Source organism: Pseudophryne corroboree, chromosome 2 (genome assembly GCF_028390025.1).
Source record: "Pseudophryne corroboree isolate aPseCor3 chromosome 2, aPseCor3.hap2, whole genome shotgun sequence".
Classification (NCBI taxonomy): Eukaryota; Metazoa; Chordata; class Amphibia; order Anura; family Myobatrachidae; genus Pseudophryne; species Pseudophryne corroboree.
The window spans coordinates 398,068,701-398,090,248 of record NC_086445.1 but is presented as its reverse complement, the minus strand read 5'-3'; the positions used below and the strand labels follow the sequence as shown (position 1 = coordinate 398,090,248).

Genomic DNA, 21,548 nt, shown 5'->3' with positions numbered 1-21,548 from the left:
CTTGATTGAAGGGGTCCCCACTCCCCCAGGGTACCCCGGCCAGGGGTGACTAGTTGGATATTTAATGCCACGGCCGCAGGGCGCTGTATAAAAGTGACCCCCGGCTGTGGCATTATCTGTCCAGCTAGTGGAGCCCGATGCTGGTGTATAAAATACGGGGGACCCCTACTCTTTTTGTCCCCCGTATTTTTTGCACCAGCATCAGGCGCAGAGCCCGGTGCTGGTTTTAAAAATACGGGGGAACCCCTGTCAATTTTTCCCCCGCATTTTTAGAACCAGGACCAGCTCGAAGAGCCCGAGGCTGGTTATGCTTTGGAGGGGGGACCCCACGCCATTTTTTTCAGGGATTTTACCATTCCATCCAAAAAATATATATATATTATTTTTAAAAATATATAAATAATACTTGTGCCTCCAAAAAAGACAAACCAAGTACCTAATCCCTTCTAATATAAATAGATATGATATTACCAAGAAAAAAAAACATGTTTTACATTTTTTTTATTAGTTTCACCCTCCAAAGTGTGGCGGATTGAAAATGACGAATTTACTGTCTAAAAGCACTGTTGTCGAATTTCCAAACTTCCATTGAATAGACTTTGGTCGAATTGCAGCATGTGTATCATTGCAAAAAAGTCGAATTTGTCAAAAGTCGAATTTCAAAAAGTCGAATTTTGAAAGTCCGTTTTTTTGTCGGAAAGTACTGAATAGCATTGTCGAATTTTTTTTTTTGGCGAAAAATTCCCGAAATTCGACAATTTCGGGAATTCGACCGCAATTGCATATACCCCATAGTGCGGCTTTATACAGTACTGCTGCCCCTACATAAATACAGTAGCTCTGGAATCCTGCACAAACATGAGAACTATAATAGAGAGATAGGGGAGCTGAACAAAGCTACTGACTGTAAAATAACATATGTACAGTGTATAGTAATAGTTTATTAAGTCATATACAGTAATGTATAAAAGATATATAAAGCATCACATAACAATAGTGCCCATATTTCTCTAGTATTACTGATAATACAGCAGCTCTAAGCTGTTAGAAAATGGGAAACGTGAAAAACATGAATGATGCTAAAATGTATTTGGCAAAAAATCTTTGTGCCCTAACGAATTATTAAACATTGTATTAGATCTATTAATATTCATACATATTATTCTGTTATGCTATCTAGAAAAATCTACGTACCCATACATTTTCTTTATAGCAATTCTAAGATGACTGACAGAAGACAAGAATTCTGAAAAAGACAAAATGTCTTGTGCAATTATATACATGTAAAATAGTTTTCTTTTTTTTTAAACAGCGTTTTTTAATGAGCTTGACGCATTAATGGGACCAATCACGTTTCACAGTTCAATGGAGCACTTGGTCCAGTATACCCGCCAAGGACTCTCCTGGATACGACAACATAGCTCACATCATGTACTGTAGCGTCTATTTCCACTGAACTGCTATGTTTCCAGGCACTGAGCTCAGTCATCGCTCTGTCACTCGCAGCAATTATTAAAGTTTGTAAATCTTTCTTCAGCATTGGACAAGTATTTGCACTTTTTCCTATCAATATTGTTTTACTTTGAAGCACAAAAACAGTTTAGGTCAAATTTGTACTCTAAATAAATATATTACAGTATGTTAGGCTGGGATGTAGTTGCCATCCCAGCGTACGGGATGGTGGTGGTCAGAAGACCATTGCCGCAACCCCGACACCTGTCAGAATGCTGATGCCAGAATCCTGACCGCTAGAATCCAGAACCTAAGTATCAGGGGGAGGTTAGGGTTAGACTGTGGGGAAAGATGGTTAGGGGGAGGGTTAGCTTACTTTCTCACCCCTGTTGGGATTATGCGCGTCAGGATGCCGGGTTCTGTATTCTGACCGCCGACATCCTAGCTGCCAATATCCCGTACCCAACCCACATTAGTGTGCATGTGCCCCTTCAATATGCTGGATGCTTACGTAACGCTCTATTAAGTTCTAGTTCCACCTTTTCAGTCATAAAAGTAGATACAATGGAAATACTTATGACCAAGCAGTGCCCACACTCATTATCAGACCATGCCTAGTGCAAAGTAATGAGAACTACTCTCTGCATCAGCCCTTTGCATGCCACCAGATTCATTTGTTTTCTATATAGTTTGTGGCAAACTCAATGCAGCAATTACTGTATGTGCTGTCACTGGGCATAGACGGTGTCATGGGTAAGCTGAATGAAAGGAATGGACTCTTTCTCAGTCTATTTCCAATGCCAGTATGCCATTATACTATTAGACTTCTAATTATTTGCCACTTGTTAGAAATAGAATTATGAATCATTATTCCTATCTTGCAAGCATTATTACCAAATACAAATAGGAAATGTTTCACTTATGGCATCTTCCCTCCTTCGCCGTATAGTACCAGTCACTCTAATATATTTTTACAGGGTCAGATGTAAAATTTACATAATATTTCTGTTTTGGCATTTGTTAATGAAATAATACCATATCTAGTGACAGCATCTGCCAGATACCTGGACCGGTGAATGTGTAAAAGTAAACTTACAGTACCTCTACACAACACGCAAACCCCGTTATTTAGCCTATGCAACACACATACTGTAGATCTGTGCCCAATCCAGCTGTACATATGTGTAGTCAAATTGTCCTGAGCTACTAGATCACAGAAGGTGACTGCACACATGCAAATTGCATTCATTGCCCTACTGGATTATCTGCAAAATGTTGGATTACTGGTTATTTTGAGCATATACTCAGCCAATGTCTGGGAAGCTTCACTTCACTATGAGTAGCCTCTTGCTTTATGTTTTTGCACAACAAAAGGTAATAATAGTAATGTGAACATCACTCATGTAAAAAATTCAATTGCAGTGTGCCACCGGACATTACCGTGTTGTCCGGCTGCGCCCATAACTTTCTTTTACGGTTCTTGATTTTCTCCTCGCACATCTATGGTGATCAATGGAAAACGATTAAAGGTCCTGGTAATGAAGCGCCTTTGCCCAAACAATCTGGAGGCACTTCTCTGCCATAGCACTGAACTGAAGTTTCTCCATAGAGGTTCAAGCAAAAATATGCAAAGATCTTTAACCAAAACACCACATAACCCACAACTAGTACATTATATCGCAGCTAACTGACTCACCCTCTGTGTTCTAATAAAGTTAATATAGTCAAGTAGACTTAACTGTGATGCTTTTTAATGTGAAGAAATAGATGAATATATTATAAAGCGTGACCCATAAACCACCTAGTGAAAGATAGGCATTTTAAATATTAGCTATCTACTATGGTCACATTGGCACTGCTAAATATTAAGTCTTCCAAGGTACTTGTATGCTTTATGTTATAAGTTTCAAGGTTGTACTTACCCAGCGTTCTGCACTGAGGAATACATTCCTGTACAAGTTATATCTATATAATCATTGAAAAGAAAAAGACAGATAAAAAATCATTGACCTGGATCTCTGATTTGTTGACGCCCCTGTTATTTGATATTTTTATTAATGTTCATAATGAGATCATAGACTACATCACATAAAAGGCCCATGTAGTCTCTTGTCTGATGTGCAGCTGTAGAAATTTAACTTTTATCAGTTCATCAGTGTGTAATAGGAGACCTGCAATGGGCAAGATTTACAAAATGCCAAAAAGAACCATTATAACAGTTTATTCAGATATAACCGGTTTTAGATAATAAAAAAAAACAATAACATTTCCAAAATGTTGCAAACATAAATATTTACACTTACCCAAATGTTTTCCTTTTTAGGTACAAAATGTAAAAAAAATCCATTTAGCATGGTTTTAAAGTAAGATATTGATCAATTGTGTACAATAGGTGCATATGTATGTCGTATGAAAGAATACAGAGGGTACATCATGATATGAGAGACTGTTATCTTTTATGTATCCAAGCATCAGGGCCATGAGGAAGAGTGTGCTGCTTGTACCTGTTCTCAGTTGCAGCCTGTCCCCTCCCGCACTGTGTGGGAAGAACACTATGTCTTCTCCCCTAGTGCTGTGGGAGCTATTCTACTGTTTGGCGCATCTGTAAGATTTTTGGAGCAGCAGATAGTGAGCTGATAAAACATAGGACGCATGGGTGGCCTGTTACAGGGCTGCCAATCATACTTTACTCTAAATACTATATTAGTGATAACTTGGATTGATAAACAAATCCCTGACATATGTAATATTGCTCCAACAAATAACAGATATTTTGTTTCCATTACTGTGCAGCTTGTGGTATTAGCTTCTTGAAGCAAATTTGGTCACTAAAGAGGCCATTTTGATGGGCAATTAGATCTTAACATTTAGCCTTTTTGCACCTTAAACAATTGGGTCTGGCCAATCAAAGTGGGATTGGAGTCCCAAATTACTAAATGTGAATAGCCACATCAGACACAGATCTGTTTGCTTGTATGGCAATTTTAAAGTAATATGTACCCTCCTTTCATGACGATGGTTTAGGGACTATAGGCATTAAACCATTTGTGCATTATGCAGCATCTTGCAGCTTTGTTATGCTCCCTTAAGACTCATTCTTTCACTATGGCAGTAATTAATTAGTATCACCTACTGTACACATCTGCTAAAATGTCATATTGCTCGTAAATTACACTAAAGTAATCTATTAGGGGTCCATTAAGAAATAAAATCACATTATATTTTATTGTTACTGGAAAATCTACAGTCAAATGTGACAGTGCTATTCAATATGCCAGAAACATACCCTGGTCGTTTACTCCCAACAAAGCAATTAGACGAAGCATTGTGCTGCAATTACTTTTCTGCTAGATGTAACAATTATAATACATATAGCATCTTAAGTGATTAATTCCTAGCAACAAAAAAAGACGTTTGTGATATTTGTGAGTATGATTCTCCAACATTGACACTGTGGCCCTCATTCCGAGTTGATCGGTCGCAAGGCGAATTTAGCAGAGTTACACACGCTAAGCCTACGCCTACTGGGAGTGTATCTTAGCTTCTTAAAATTGCGACCGATGTATTCGCAATATTGCGATTACAAACGACTTTGCAGTTTCTGAGTAACTTCAACCTTACTCTGCCTGTGCGATCAGTTCAGTGCTTGTCGTTCCTGGTTTGACGTCACAAACACACCCAGCGTTCGCTCAGACACTCCCCCGTTTCTCCAGCCACTCCTGCGTTTTTTCCGGAAACGGTAGCGTTTTCATCCACACGCCCATAAAACGCCGTGTTTCCGCCCAGTAACACCCATTTCCTGTCAATCACATTACGATCGCCGGAGCGATGAAAAAGCCGTGAGTAAAAATACTATCTTCATTGTTAAATTACTTGGCGCAGTCGCAGTGCGAATATTGCGCATGCGTACTAAGCGGATTTTCATTGCGATGCGATGAAAAATACCGAGCGAACGACTCGGAATGAGGGCCTGTGTTTTCACCACAATAACTTAGATTTAACTACATTTGATATTATGAGATAATTTCACATTTGCTATAACACCAATCATTTATTTTCCTTTTGATTAGCAATTGGTAAATCATTAAATAAGTGCAGGCTATACTGTATGCCGGTAACATCATCTTTACCACAATAATTGTTGCCACCCAGAAAAGATGTAATGTTTGCCAAACATACAAATCACGTATAATTTCATTATAATTTGATTTCATTTGCTTTTATACAACACCTGAGGAGGGCATGATATGAGAGTCCCGGCACTTGGGATGCCGGCTGTCATAATACTGAAAGCGGCATCCCAACGCTTAGGGTCCCGACAGCTAGTAGGTAATTATTTTATCCCTAATCTGTAACCTCCCTAACCCTTCTTCTCCACAGCTTAACCCTAACTTTCTCCGGTGTCGCCTCCCCGCAGCCTTTAACCTACCCCCCCCCCCACACACACACACCCCCCCGCAGCCTTGGCAAGCCTGCGTTCGGGATCCCGGTGCTGGGATTGTGATCCGTGTTGGGATCCCGACGTCGGCATTCCAAGCAGTGTCGGGATCCCCCGAGGAGCTTGTGAATTTAAAAAAATTATGTGTTTTGCTTTTGTCACTTAAAATAAAAATGACCCTTTATTAATAAGATAGTGATTTACGGCAGGAAAACATTATCTGATTTACATAAAGACCCAAAATATGCAAAGTGGACATTGTAGGGTTTGCTTAGCCCGTCACACGGTGGTGCACAAGGGGAATTCATAAACAGATATTTGCATATGTTCACACTTGAGAATCTATGAGAAATCGCAGCCGTGCATGATCTGTCTTATGATGTTTCCATGTCCTCTAGTGCCTCATGCCTCAGTGATGTCACTAATTCCTAATGAGTGATTCTCATGAATATTGGTTTAGCTCACACAATTAGGCAGACACAGCATCTCAATGTCTTCTCTACTTGGTTTACTACAAAATATATCACCTTGTACCCTACATACATATATTTTGCAAGGGAAATAAATGAATCCGTCTAATAGAATAATATTAATAATTGCAGTACTTATTCAGTGTTCCCCAACATTTTTCCTGAAAACAGAGTTATGTGCATTAATATTCAGCACTATTTTTCTTTTACACATCTGTAACATATCATATTAGGCCAAGAAATACACACATTTGCAGAACCTGGGCTCTGGGTGTAGAAAACAATGTAGAATTAAATCTAGGAAAGGATAAATACTCTGGCTGACATTATTTATAGTACCTGTCAGAGTAAATGTGTTGCACATACGTTAGTTTCATAAAGTTCTTTTGCATTTAACTGCAATTTAACAAAGTCCGCGAGGGAGACATTCTTCAAATGAAGAGAAGCAATAGGACACGAGGACATGCACTGAGACTGGAGGGGGGGAGGTTCAGGGGAAATTTGAGTAAAAATTACTTCACAGAAAGGGTAGTGGACAAGTGGAATAGCCTCCCATCAGAGGTGGTAGAGGCTAAGACAGTAGAGCAATTTAAACACGCATGGGATAGACATAAGGATAGCCTTACAAAGAAATAAGGATCAAATAAGTTTTGAGATAAAAATATGGTTAAAAAAAAAAGGGGGCAAACTAGATGGGCCAAGTGGTTCTTATCTGCCGTCAAATTCTATGTTTCTATGTAATTTGCCTTATAATTCATGCAGCCCATAACACTGGTGGGTACTTATGTTTTGTATTCATTGAAATGTGTATTTACTGTAATGAAAAAATAAATAGAACAAATACAGTAGTGTGTAGGATTTAGAACTTAAAAATGTTACCATATATAGGGGTATATGCAATTGCGGTCGAATTGCCGCAAATGTCGAAAAACGGGGCATTTTCGACAAAAAAAACCTGTCGAATTGGATTCGACAATGCAATACAGTTCTTTTCGACAAAAAACTGCCGTTTCAGATTCGACTTTTTGCAATTCGACATTTGTCAAATTCGACATGTCTGCAATGGTAAAAATGCAGCTTTTCGACAAAAGTATATTCAATTGAAGAATGTCGATTCGACAATACTGCTTTTCGACAGTCATTTCGTCAATTTCATTCCGCCTCAAAAAACAATATTCTTTTTTTTTTTACACATGGCTATCAGCCCCCCATCCGCCGCCCTTGGATGGGGGGGACAGCCTCGGGCTTCACCCCTGGCCCTTGGGTGGCTGGAGGGGGGGACCTCTTGATTTAAGGGGTTCCCACTCCTCCAGGGTACCCCGGCCAGGGGTGACTAGTTAGTGATTTAATGCCAGGGCCGCAGGGACCTATATAAAAGTGTCCCCCGGCTGTGGCATTATTTCTCTGACTAGTGGAGCCCGGTGCTGGTGTGAAAAATACGGGGGACCCCTACGTGTTTTGTCCCCCATATTTTTGGCACCAGGACCAGGGGTAGAGCCCGGTGCTGGTTGTTAAAATACGGGGGATCCCCTGTAATTTTTCCCCCCGTATTTTTACAACCAGGGCCGGCTCAAAGAGCCCGAGGCTGGTTATGCTTAGGAGGGGGGACCCCACGCATTTTTTTTCAAGATTATTGAACACTTTTGTGCCGTCCATGAAGTCGAATCCAGGACACACACTATTCGTCAATTGGTCCGTTTTTCGACAGCGGGACTGTCGAATCCTTTTTTATTATTGAATATGTCGAATTCGGGTCCCGGCGGGCGGGATTCGACTGTCGAATTGTGTCAAATACAAAAACGGTTGAATTCCAGCCGGAATTCGACGGCAATTGCATATACCCCTTGATTTGAGAAATCTGAATTATACCTTGTCTTTTCAAGCCAAAATAGCAGAGCTGATGATAAACTGCCTTTGTATGTATTTTATATGAGTTTTACAGTTTGCTGCACATAAAGGAAAGTACTGAACAATGCTGATGAAAAGATGAACAGAGTGTTGCCTAGTGCTTTGGTCTCTGTATATTGTCAATCTATGATAAACCCATGTAGCACACTTTTTAGAAATGTAACATAACAGAATGGGCCTTAATTATTATATCAGAAAGCACTTTTATATTTAAAAGGTAAATGCTATTTCATCTGTAAAAATAGGTTTTTTTTTAAATGTGATATTGCAAAAATAAAGACCCTATTATCACACTGCTTTGTTTGTGGACTTCATGCGTTTGTAGTACATTATTTATAGGCATATATTGCAATACTTGAATAGCAACTTAACACAGTAAACTAAACTAGAAGGTCCACCTGACATACAGTATACATAGGTAAAACTACACATTCTGGATTTTGGGAATGTCCCTATAAAAGTGGTCTGCATCTATTTTTGCAGTGTAAAAGCATCACCTTAAAATCCCTCCTAGTACTATACTAGGATGATGGCTCACTCCCTTTAACAGCTATCAATTGTAATACATAGTAACATAGTAATTGAGGTTGAAAAGAGGCAAAATGCCCATAGTGTTCAACCTGTATTAAATTGTGTTGATTATAATGTACCTGCGGAAGTAATGTTTTATGACTATTTAACAACTATAAATCATGTTACACCCGGGTTAACAATGTCACTATTTTAAATGTTATAACCATGGATATCATTTTCAATCAGAAATGTATGCAATCCTTTTTTAAATGCGGTTACAGAGTCCGCCATTACCACCTTCCCTGGCAGGGAATTCCAAATCCTTATTGCCGTAACAGTGAAGAACCCTTTCCTCCGTTGCATACGGAATTTCCTCTCCTCCAGCCTCAGCGAATGCCCACGTGTCCTAAACAGTGTTCTTTTAATAAATAATTCCTCTGATAACTCTTTGTAATGCCCCTTTACATATTTGAAGATATTACTAATGTCTCCTCTTAGACGCATCTTTTCCCGTGTATACATATTCAACCTAGTTAGCCTTTCATCGTAGCCAAGTCCCTCTAGCCCTTTAATCAATTTAGTATCTCGTCTTTGAACCCTCTCGAGTTCACTGATGTCTTTTTTATACAGTGGGCCCAAAACTGAACACAATATTCCAGGTGCGGACGTACCAATGATTTATACAGCGGCATGATTACATCCTCGTCCCTTGTCTCAATTCCCCGTTTAATGCACGCAAGCACCATACTTGCCTTTTTTACTGCGCTTTGACATTGTGTACGGTTATTAAGCCTATTATCAATGAGTACGCCCAAATCTTTTTCCAGTACTGTTACGCCTAGACTTTCCCCATTTAATATGTAGGATGCAAGTTTGTTTTTAGTCCCGAAATGCATAACCTTGCATTTTTCTATATTGAACCTCATTCTCCATTTAGTCGCCCAGGTTTCAAGTTTAGATAAAACATTCTGCGGAGACTCCACATCTATTTCCGCATTAATTCCCCTACACAGTTTAGTATCATCTGCAAAGATTGATACTGTGCTTTCCAGGACTATTTCTAGGTCATTGATAAATATGTTGAACAGTAGTGGCCCGAGTACAGACCCTGGTGGTATTCCGCTGACTACTGGGGTCCAGCTTGAGGACTTCCCGTTGACCACTACTCTCTGTACCTTTATCCAGCCACTTATCCATGTGCAAACAGTTTTTCCTAGGCCAAGCTCCTTTAATTTGATGATCAGTCTCCTGTGAGGCACTGTATCAAAGGCTTTTGCAAAATCTAAGTAGACCACATCCACTGCTTTTCCCTGGTCGAGATTATTGCTCACTTCCTCGCAGAAGATAATTAAGTTAGTTTGACATGATCTGTTCCTCACAAACCCATGCTGGTTCTTGCTAGTAATCATAGTGGTCTGTAGATACTCCTGTATGCTATCCCTTAGAATTCTTTCCAATATTTTCCCCACTATAGATGTCAAACTAACTAACTGGTCTGTAGTTACCCGGATGATTTTTGGATCCCTTTTTAAATAATCGCACTACCTCAGCTATACGCCAATCCTTCGGTACCATGCCGGATCTAATGTTGTCCTAGAGGTTAAAAGCTGTTATAATGAAAGTATAGTACCGATTACCTCTGACAGTGCCCACTCACTTGTGGATTGCTCCATACATGTCACCTCTCCACCTATAGAATATTGTTTTAATTTCATCTCTGATTTTTTTCATGTGGAGGCAATATGAGCAGTGCCAGATTAAGGTCCACATGGGCTTGGAGCTGATATTTAGGAAGGGACTATTATGTGTTGTCAAAGGTAGTGTAATCAGAGCCATAGAGAAGTTCACCTAGTTGGGCAAGGGTGTGTGGTGACACACTACATCACTAAGCTACCTCCCCACATTACGTTACTGTGCTACCTCCCCACACTATACCTCCCAACTGTCCCATTTTTTGGGGACTGCAGTGTCCCGTGGTGGGGAGGGGGGCAGTTGGGAGGCTCCTATTACTGAAAATATGCTGTGCGCATGTGCACAGCATCTATTCACTGGACAGAGAAGAACTGGGGGCATGCCAGCAGCTCACAGAGCGCTGCGTATGCCCCCATAGTGACAAAAACGGGGGAACGGCTCGCAATTGTGGCACCCCCGCAAAGACACGCCCCCTCTACATAGGCCACACCCCTTTTCAGAAGCGCACAGCTTTGCTGTGCGATAAGGTCCTGCTTCCCTTCATAAAAATGTTGGAAGGTATGCCACACTAACATCCTTACACTATTACTGTAATACTTATTCACACTATATCACTGCACTACATCCCTGCAGTAAAATCACTACTCTACCTCCCCACATTATTTCACTGCACTACCTCTCCAGACTACATTCCCACACCACGTACCGTGCCACCTTCCCACACCACATTACTATGCTACTTCCCGATACACTATTTCCCACAACACACTACTGCGCTACTTTCCCACACCATTGTATTGAGCTACCTCACAACACTGCTCCCACACACACACACAGACACTACATAACAGCACTAGCTCCCCACACCACATCACTGCATTACACTCCAGTAATCCTCCCTCCCATTACAATAGAACAGACCCATCCTTCAGATGCAGTTACGTATTAGGATAATATCTCTTTCCTCGGGTCCCTGTATATTGCATGCACAGAATTTCCGTCTGCAGAGAATAAGAATAGAGGCAGGCAGTCTCACACAGGATAGGGGGTAAGCAGGGGGTGGCCTGTGAGTGGGAATGGGTGGAACAGAAGAAGAGAGGGAGGTAACTTGGGTATAGGAGCAGGAGGGTGGTGGACCTGGTCCTAGAGGTGGGAGGGGCTATCTGGACGTCTCTCATTACTGTCTCAGAACACTTGCAGGGGTGCCACGGGATAGTGGTCCACGACCAATTACATTTATTTGTGGTCATTGTTATAGGAAAACTAGTGCTTGTGGCTGTCAATCCTAATATATGTGGATAAACAGAAGCAAATCTTGTCCCTCACCACACAGTTGAACCTAAGGATGACATTTAAACACAATTTACTTAATTTAATATTTCTCAGTAAGAAATGCTAAGCCTAGGGATGCCGTGAAAAACATTCTGATATTCTAGGGCGCCGTGATTCAAAAAAGTTTGGGAACCACTGGGATAATCAGACTTTACTGCAGCATTAAGTAGAGTGTGCCCTTGCATAGTTTGCCATGTCATATTAGGGAATCATTGATATGGTGTAGAAATGATACTGTGTATTTGGGAGTGTAAGATCAGTGGAAACTTGTATCATTGTGTGCAACTGAACAAGTGTTTACAGGCCCTTTATGTGCAAGTTTGGCATTGTTATACAGGCCCTGTTACTCTATTTCTCATGGGCTGATAGATAACGATAGATCCTCAACCAGCCACTTACCTAGGGGAGGGTAACTAGAATGTTTCTACACACGTTGGTTTCCCAGGAATCAGAGGCAGAACTACTGGTGCAAGGACTAAGGGTCCCACTGCTGTCTAGACAAGCAATGCGTTTCCCTTGCACCCCCATCTCCCCACAGACCATTTTGTGCAATGTCAGATGAATATCCCAGTGCAAAGAGCAGGGTGGACCTCACTGCCTGAGGGACCAGCCCCTTACCTTAAGAATTCCTCCCAACTGTCTCGATTTTCACTGCATAGTCAAGTTTTTTTTGGGACTGTCCTGATGTCCCACCCGTTGGCCACAGTTTCCCACTGTGGGTCGAAAGGGGGAGGGGCAGGGAGGCTCCTGTCATTTGCATTGGCATAGCATCTATTCATGGGAGACAGAGGGTCTGGGGCATGCCAGCAGATCACAGAGCGCTGGCCATGCCCCCATAGTGATGGAAAATGGGGGCGTGGCTTGCGGTCGCTGCACTTCTTTGAAGCCATGCCCTCTTTTCTATAGACCACTCCTGGGAGTCCCACTTCCACATATCCCGATGTCGGGAGGTATACCGGAGGTAGGCAGGACTGTCCTTGTGTATGCTGGATAGATAGAGGAGTACTGCCTCTAATTAACAGACAGCTGTAAATGTTTCTTATTCACTGGTGTCTGTGAATTAAAGGCAGCTCACACTGGTGGTGTAACAGACTGTGTCAGAGTCTACCTGGCCGAGTGCCAAACTGAGGAAAGCACAAGGGTTAGGGGCCCCTGTCACAGACAGAGCAGATGTCACTGTGTTTCTGCCCCCTCCAAAGTACATGCCCCGTGTTCTCCACACCACACAGGACATTGTGTTTGTAACCATCACCCATGGTCTCTCCCTGCCTCCTCCTGTCAACCTCTCCCCCCCCCCCCCCTCTCCAGATTCTGCTGTCACCCTCTGCCTCTATGTATCAACTTCTGCCTCCCACTTGTAGAAACAAAATGGTGGGTCCTGGCATGCGCAAGTGAAGGCAGCCCACTGAGAAAAGGCTATAGGAGAAAATCCCCACAACTCCTATGGTGTAAGTACGTGTCAAAAAAATGTGGAATTTCTATGTAGGCGCTGAAAAAGCCGGTTATCTTTACAGGAATGAAAGCTATACCTTAAACACACAGTAAATACAAGTTAAACCTTTAGCCGCTGCGGCCGCTACACTTAATTCACACTCTACGCACCTTTTACGCTATTAGCATACAGAGTCCCGTACAGTGTACGGACTTTGCGTACACATGCCGCGCTCACGATACAAAGTACTCACAGCGCGTACACACCCAGAGATACACCGCAAACCTTCTACAACAATGCTATGCAATAATAATACAGTTTAAACCTTAGCAGGGCAATGAGGACACGACACCAATTGTGATTTTACCGCTGGGTTCCGACACCACAGTGGATTATTTCTGAAAGGGGGTTTACAATACAAATTATACACTACAATATAATATAAAACAGAATAATGGCTACAGTCAATGTACATACGTGAGTATATTCGCTTGCGCCTCCCGGTCCGGTCCTCCGTCATCAAATAGATAACGTTGTGAGTCTTGTGTTGGGCCGGGCTGCAGCAGGCTTTATTTATACAATTCTTCCAAAAGCAATAAAATGGATACTGTAATCCCTTTGTCCATTGGACACAGGAATGCACTTTTACAGTACAGGAGAGGTCATAGGTCGATTTGAAAATGTGGGCAATGTCTTTCCCAACTGCTCTTGTGGGTGGTCTCCTCTGAATTCCCGCCGCATACATAATATACAGTAAATACAGTTTATATCTATATTCTGCTTCTGCACATAACTATCCGCAGGAACATGCGATCTTCCGCAGACCAACACCGGAATGTTTCCCTTAAAATACCCTACAGCTGGATACCAAACACCACCTTATAACCTTAGTCTGTCCCCTCTTATCCTGTAAAGGTGAATCCCTTTGTTCTGCAACCATTTAAACAGTTATAACTTTCTGACGTGGTGCAAGGAGACTATGTGTACATTGTGCACTATTTGGATTAAATATGTAATGTGTTCTGATGGCCCTCCATGCATTCACAAACTCCGCACCGATGCGCAGGACCGCGGGAGCGACCATACGCTAATTGCGAGTATCTGCACGCACGACAGAACAAATGCACGCGCAGTGGGCATGTGTGTGTAGTTTTTACGTGATGTGTGTTCTGCAATATTTTTCGACTTTGACAGTCCACCCTTTGGCAGTCACCAATAACTGCCACTATCTAATCACTAAACAGAAAAATATCTACACAATATCTACAGAAAATTGGATGGTCGGGGGAGAGTTGTAGGCGGGAAATGTATGACCTAGTGGGATAGTAAAAAGCATGTATGTATGAATCCATGTCTGAGGGGCATGTATCATCGTGCCGTATATGTTCTAGATATGCTTTGAGGTATTGCGAAGTATACATTAAATCCTTCTTATCCCGTATTAAGGGTCTGTGAGTGGGCCAACAAACACTACTGAGCTCTTTTCGGCTTCTTGTTCCAACAAATGAGGTGCACATTTAGTTGATGATACATGGAGGGGGAACATATGTGAGTACTAGTATATGTGGATATCACCTGTCAACTATGTGTGTCATTAACTGAAGGTTGTAGGGATGAAGATAAGACACATATCTAAAATACATTCACATAAATATTTACATAAACATTCTTGGGTAGGGCTGATGTCTTTTCCGGATGGGTGTATCTGGGCAGAGGGGGAGACAAAGGAAAAACGGGTGAAAGAAACAGGCCATGGAATTCATTTGCAATCCTTATCATAACACTGTCTCTATGGATGGGTCGTAAATTAAATCTGCTGCTATGACAATGCCCTTGCTCCTTAAACTCATCAAATCTGTGCCGTGCTTGCGCCACGTTAGAATTCGAACACACCTAAATATCAAGCCAATAATTATGACGACTCCCAGGATACAAAGGAGAAACTTCCCTACACTCATAATACAATTTTGAGCCCACTCTCCTAATCCTTAGAACCAATTTCGTGGATTCAACCATGAGGTCAGATCATTACCCACAGCGGTCAGGGTAAGGTTGTGTCTCCTCCGGAACTCCCACTACAACTGCAAGATATCGTCCATCTTTTGATCGATAATCTCGGTTGGGTCATCAGTGGTGTTTGTAATATACGTGCAGCACTTCACACCATATTGAGTTGCCAAAGTGACACAGTACCCACCCGTCACGGCTGTGATATAATTAAGGACCATCCTGTGCTGGATCAGTTCCATCTTGTAAGCTTGTAACTCCCTTCCCGTATACCTGAAGGTGTCGTCATACATCTCAGTGATATTATCTATCAAGTTCGCTAGCGCATGGATATACCTATAATTTATAATTCCTCTGGCAGTACGGGTGATGTCTAATGCGAGAAGGAATTGAATCCCGGTGGATTCGTGGATCAAATCAGAGGCTACGTGCTCTGTCCTCTCTATGAGGTGTCTCTTGACGATGTGTTCATAGTGAGTATGAGTATAAGGAGCCTGAGCACTGCGGTGAACCTCTCATCTTTTCATGGGTTATGGTCCTGACCTCTGGCAACACTCTTCCAATATAAAACAATCCCTCTGAGCTCGGGGCAAGCCACTTGTACGCCTTTCTCCTACATATGAAATAGGCATCATAAGGGAGAACATAGGGGACAAAATATGACATTACCATATTACAAACTTTCCAAGTGAAAAACCCAATCCCTAGTTCTCCCATCTGCTCATTACAAGTATCAGACTGGATGATATGAGCACAGTACCCTGGTGATACTTTTCCAACCGACATGGTCTTGCTTCCTCGAGTATACCTATACCGGAAATACCTTCCACTGTTGGCTATTTGGTGTACAAGTTGCGATTCTATGGGTATCCTATCAGCTCTGTGTGAAAAGGTCATTGTCTGGTTATTCCACGTCACCTCCCAATTTCCCGGTTTTCGGTAATTGGAAATATTGAAGCATAATAAGGATCTATCTACATGATACTGGTGGAGCTTCAAGCTTGGGGGCCTAGAAATATTACATTTCTTGTCCACCGGTCTCCCACCCCGTAATTCGAGTACCTCATCTATTGCTAAAGGGTATGGTACTAATCCTGACTTGCTCTGACCTTGAGGTACTTGTGAGCACACCCAGCATTCTGTCTGGTTTAAGACCTTACCCACTAGTGAGTGGTAATCACTCAATGGATGACGGTCCATGTTGATATTAAGGCTGGACTGACATCTTTAGATGCACCCATCCTCGACTATGTTCTCACAATTCCTACAAATGCAATTTTCCTCAGACAATAACCCTTCACTGTGCCTCCGAGTTCCTTGACTACCAGAGCGCTTTCTGATACTCGCCTTTGCTCGATTAGTGTGTTGCTCTTGAGATTCTACAAATCCATCCTCGCCATCAGAACCCATTCCAGATCCTTTCTCGACCTCTCTGGGACCCTCACCGAAACAGACTGTCCTGGTCAACAACAGGATTAACAGGAAAACCCGGAACGCAGTCTCTTGGGGTAAGTCCATCTTGTTAAGGGAAGAGAAGGGAAACAAGAAGGGGGGGGGGGGGAGAGAAGGAGGGTAGTGGGAGATGGAGAATATAATAAAAAAAAACTTGTGCGACAACCGCCTCTGGTCTTGTTGTTCTCCGCGCTCAGGTGCCGTCTCAACAGTCCTGCCTCTCAACCTTCCCGGAACAGACACTCCAGTGATACGATGTTCTCTACACTCTGCTCTTTGTCACGGGTTCTCTCCGGGTCAGCGACCTTCTTACAGTGGGACGAGTGGACCCAAGTCTCTCTTTCGGCAACCTTTAATGCTGTCGTGCTGGTTAGCAAGACTTGGTACGGTCCTTCCCACCTGTCAATGAGGAAACCTGAGCGTAGAAAAATTTGAATCATTACATAATCCCCAGGTTCAATGTCATGACAATTACTGTTCGGTAGGTCAGGAATCACCAGCTTTAGATTCCTATTTTGATTCCTCAGCTGCTGGATCATCTTAACCAAATATTTCAAAGTCACTTCGTTATTGCATTTCAAATCATCCTGGGGGTCAATCATTACATGAGGTTGTCGGCCAAAAAGAATCTCAAAGGGTGATAGGTTAAGGGGGGACCTGGGAGTGGTTCTGATGCTGTACAATACTAGTGGCAAAGCTTCTGGCCACAACAATCCAGTCTCAGCCATCACTTTGCTCAGCTTGTTTTTAATAGTGCTGTTCATTCTCTCCACCTTCGCACTCGCCTGTGGTCGGTACGGAGTATGCAGCTTGCTATTAATTCCCATCAGTTTGCACATTACCTGAAAGACTACACCTGTAAAATGGGTACCCCTATCGCTTTCGATTATTCTAGGGATACCATATCTACACACAAATTCCTGCACAATTTTCTTTGCAGTGAACGTAGCAGTATTTGTGGCAGCAGGGAACGCTTCTACCCAATTGGAAAATACATCAATACAGACTAACACATATTTTAAATTCCTACAGGGTGGTAACTGTATGAAATCAATTTGTATTACCTGAAAAGGGCCGTCTGTCGGAGGGATATGGGATGGCTCTGATGGTATTGACTTTCCAATATTCTTCCTCAAGCAAGTAAGACATGTCATTGCTCTCTTACCTGCATGAGAAGAGAATCCTGGCGCACACCAGTAGGCTCTCACCAGCTTACACATACCCTCTTTACCCAGATGAGTCAGACCGTGTGCCGCCTCAGCTAAGCTTGGAAGATATGCTCTGGGGGCCACTGGCTTACCGTGTCCACCTGTCCAGAGTCCTGAGGACTCCTGGTCATACCCCTTTGACCTCCAGACCGCCTTTTCCTGTGGAGAACACAAATTTTGCATTTCAATTAATTATTGTGTGTTGATTGTGTTGAATGTCATCAGTGATGTGATGTTCGTTTGTATGGTGGTGTTGGCTGCTGATTTAGCAGCTTCGTCTGCCTGACTGTTACCAAGTGAAATTGGTTCTTGGTTGTAAGTGTGTGCTTTGCACTTGATAACAGCCACTCTCTCTGGTTCTTGTATCGCTGTTAGAAGCCTTTTTATGTGGGATGCATGCGCTACAGGTGTGCCAGCTGCTGTCGTGAAATTTCTGAGGCGCCATAGGGCCCCAAAATCATGCACCACTCCAAAGGCATACCTAGAATCTGTGTACATATTAGCTGACTTACCCTTGGCCAATTCACATGCTCTGGTTAGGGCGACAAGCTCAGCAACTTGTGCTGAGTGCGGTGGGCCCAGGGGTTCAGCTTCTATGATACCTCTGTCGTCTACAACTGCGTATCCAGTACACAGGTCTCCCGAGTCCGTCTGTCTGTGGCAACTACCGTCAGTGTAAAAGGTAAAGTCTACGCCTTCCAGTGGGTTGTCACTGATGTCAGGTCTCGCAGTGAAAGTCTGATTCAGGTATTCCATACAATCATGCGTATCAGTATCTGCACTAAATCCTCCTTCACCATCATTCTCATCCTCCACCCTTTGTGCCTGTCCAGGCACACTTGGCAGATAAGTTGCAGGATTTAGTGCGCTGCATCTCTTTATGGTGATGTTTTCAGGGGCCATTAGTGCTAATTCCCACTTTGTAAACTGAGCAGATAAGACATGTCTGGTTTGGGCGGAGTTCAGTAAGGCTGATACTGCATGAGGTGTATGGATGGTCAGGTTGTGTCCTAACACTACGTCTTCGCTTTTACTTACTAGCAAAGCTATCGCTGCAACACTTCGCAAGCATGTGGGGAGAGACCGCGCTACGGTGTCCAACTGTGCACTGTATTAAGCTACCGGCCTGCTGGCATCACCATGTCTCTGGGTTAAAACTCCTGCTGCGCACCCTGCACTTTCTGTACCGTATAATTCAAAGGGCTTCCCATAATCTGGCATACCTAATGCAGGTGCCTGTGATAGGCACTGTTTGAGTCTCTCAAAGGCCAATTCGGACTCATCTGTGTGCGAGATCCGATCTGGTTTATTCGAGGAGACCATTTCTTGCAAAGGTAAAGCCAGTATGGAGAATCCTGGGATCCAGTTTCGGCAGTACCCACACATTCCAAGGAAAGTGCGGATCTGTTGCTGGGTTTGTGGCAGGGTCATGTCGTGAATCGCCTGTATTCTATCAGCGGTGAGATGTCTAAGTCCTTCTGTCAAGCAATGTCCCAAATATTTTACCCTGGTCTGGCACAACTGTAACTTATCCTTTAAAACATTGTGTCCCGTGTGGGAAAGATGAAACAGAAGCTGTTTCGTGTCTTTCAAGGACGATTCGAGTGAATCAGAACACAGCAATAAGTCATCGACATACTGTATTAGTACTGATCCACTCTCAGGTTGATAGGATTGTAAACAGTCATGCAAAGCCTGGGAGAAAATACTTGGGCTGTCAATGAAACCTTGGGGTAGACGAGTCCAGGTGTACTGTACTCCCCTGTATGTAAATGCAAAGAGGTATTGGCTGTCAGGGTGCAGATGGACAGAAAAGAAAGCAGAACAGAGGTCAATAGTGAAAAATTTCGCTGTAGGGGGAATTTGCATGAGGATGACAGCTGGATTGGGCACTACGGGGAATTGGCTCTCAACTATTTTGTTTATCCCCCTTAGATCCTGCACTATCCTGTAACCCCTCCCCCCACTCTTTTTCATAGGGAAGATGGGACTATTGGCAGTGCTGGACGTCTTGACTAGTATGCCCTGTTGTAGCAACCCCTCTATGGCGGGGTACACTCCAAATTAAACCTCTGGCTTCAGGGGATATTGAGGGATTTTTGGAGCTACCCTACCATCTTTTACTTGCACTACTACCGGAGCTACATTCGCCATCAATCCAGTGTCTTGTCCATCTTTGGTCCAAAGGGAACCCGGTATTTGTGAGATCATTTCCTCTACCTTTGATGGACACTTGTCTATAACAGCAGAGTGTGACATTAGCCTTTGTGGGGTGTCTAACATATCCTGCACTTCCTGAACGTGGTTCTCGGGTATATCCAAGAAGACACCCTCAGGAGTACAATATATGACACACCTCATTTTACACAATAAATCTCTCCCAAGTAGATTAGTCGGAGCCGATGCAGCCAACAGGAAAGAATGTTTGGTTTGCAAGGGCCCTATGGTAATCTCCGCAGGTCTACTCAAAGGGTAGTGTTGCACTATTCCTGTTACTCCCATTGCCGAAATTGTTTTTCCCGTGGTTTTCATACCTACCGTTGAATTTAACACTGACCTGGCCGCCCCTGTGTCTACAAGAAAAGTTAATGGTACACCAGCTACATCAACCATGACCTCAGGTTCACTACCAAGGCTAGCAATCAACTTCACTGTCTGCAGACTACAGGTGTGGCCCAACCCCTATTGTGTGGTGAGACCCTCCCGCAGTGCATTGGCAGCTACGATATGTGGGGGAGGTAGCTGAGAATTTCCGGAGGTCTGCCCATCTCTCCTTGGGGGGTACCTCCTTGTTTCCCCTGCATGTGGCTCATAACTTCTCCTATGTGGTCCCTGATCCCAATTATGTGAGTAGTGTGGTTCGTATTTTCTGTCTAGGGGTCTATCTTGGCTATGCGCTCTACTACTCCTACAGTCTTTGGCAAAATGCCCTTCCTTCCTACAAATGTAACATGTTCTAGGTCTGTCCCAAACAAGAGGGGTCCGGGTTTTCGGCTGATGGGGTTTTACCGTAAGGGCCTGTATACTTACCGTCATCAGTTTTTCCCCCTGTGTCTCCCTGTGTTTAATGATGTTCCTATCATGCTCGACAGCGGACTCTCTCAATGCAGCCACTGAGATACCTCTCCAGTTTGGTAGAGAGGTCTGTACCCTTGTTCTGAGTGCTTCCTTCAACCCGTCCATTAATACTGAAACAGCTACCTCCCTATGATGTACATTGTCTCTAATGTCCTTGACCCCAGTGTATCTAGCCATTTCCTGCAGTGCTCGATGGAAATATTCGGATGCCGTTTCACCTTCCTTTTGTCTTATGGAAAAGATTTTCTCTATCGTCCTAGTGGATGCTGGGGTTCCTGAAAGGACCATGGGGAATAGCGGCTCCGCAGGAGACAGGGCACAAAAAGTAAAGCTTTACGATCAGGTGGTGTGTACTGGCTCCTCCCCCCATGACCCTCCTCCAAGCCTCAGTTAGATTTTTGTGCCCGGCCGAGAAGGGTGCAATCTAGGTGGCTCTCCTAAAGAGCTGCTTAGAAAAGTTTAGCTTAGGTTTTTTATTTTACAGTGAGTCCTGCTGGCAACAGGATCACTGCAACGAGGGACTTAGGGGAGAAGAAGTGAACTCACCTGCGTGCAGGATGGATTGG

General features: G+C 43.1%; 1 protein-coding gene across 4 annotated transcripts in view; it reads left to right on the top strand.

Moving 5' to 3' along the window:
• Positions 1-1,547, top strand: part of AFF3 (ALF transcription elongation factor 3) — a 771,336-nt gene extending 769,789 nt beyond the window's left edge. For all 4 annotated transcript variants that reach the window (XM_063953377.1, XM_063953378.1, XM_063953379.1 and 1 more), the window contains one exon: positions 1,313-1,547. In XM_063953377.1, coding sequence (XP_063809447.1) covers positions 1,313-1,440 — 128 coding nt within the window. In that variant the 3' untranslated portion in view covers positions 1,441-1,547. The remainder of the gene's footprint in view (positions 1-1,312) is intronic.
• The last annotated feature ends 20,001 nt before the right edge of the window (positions 1,548-21,548 follow it).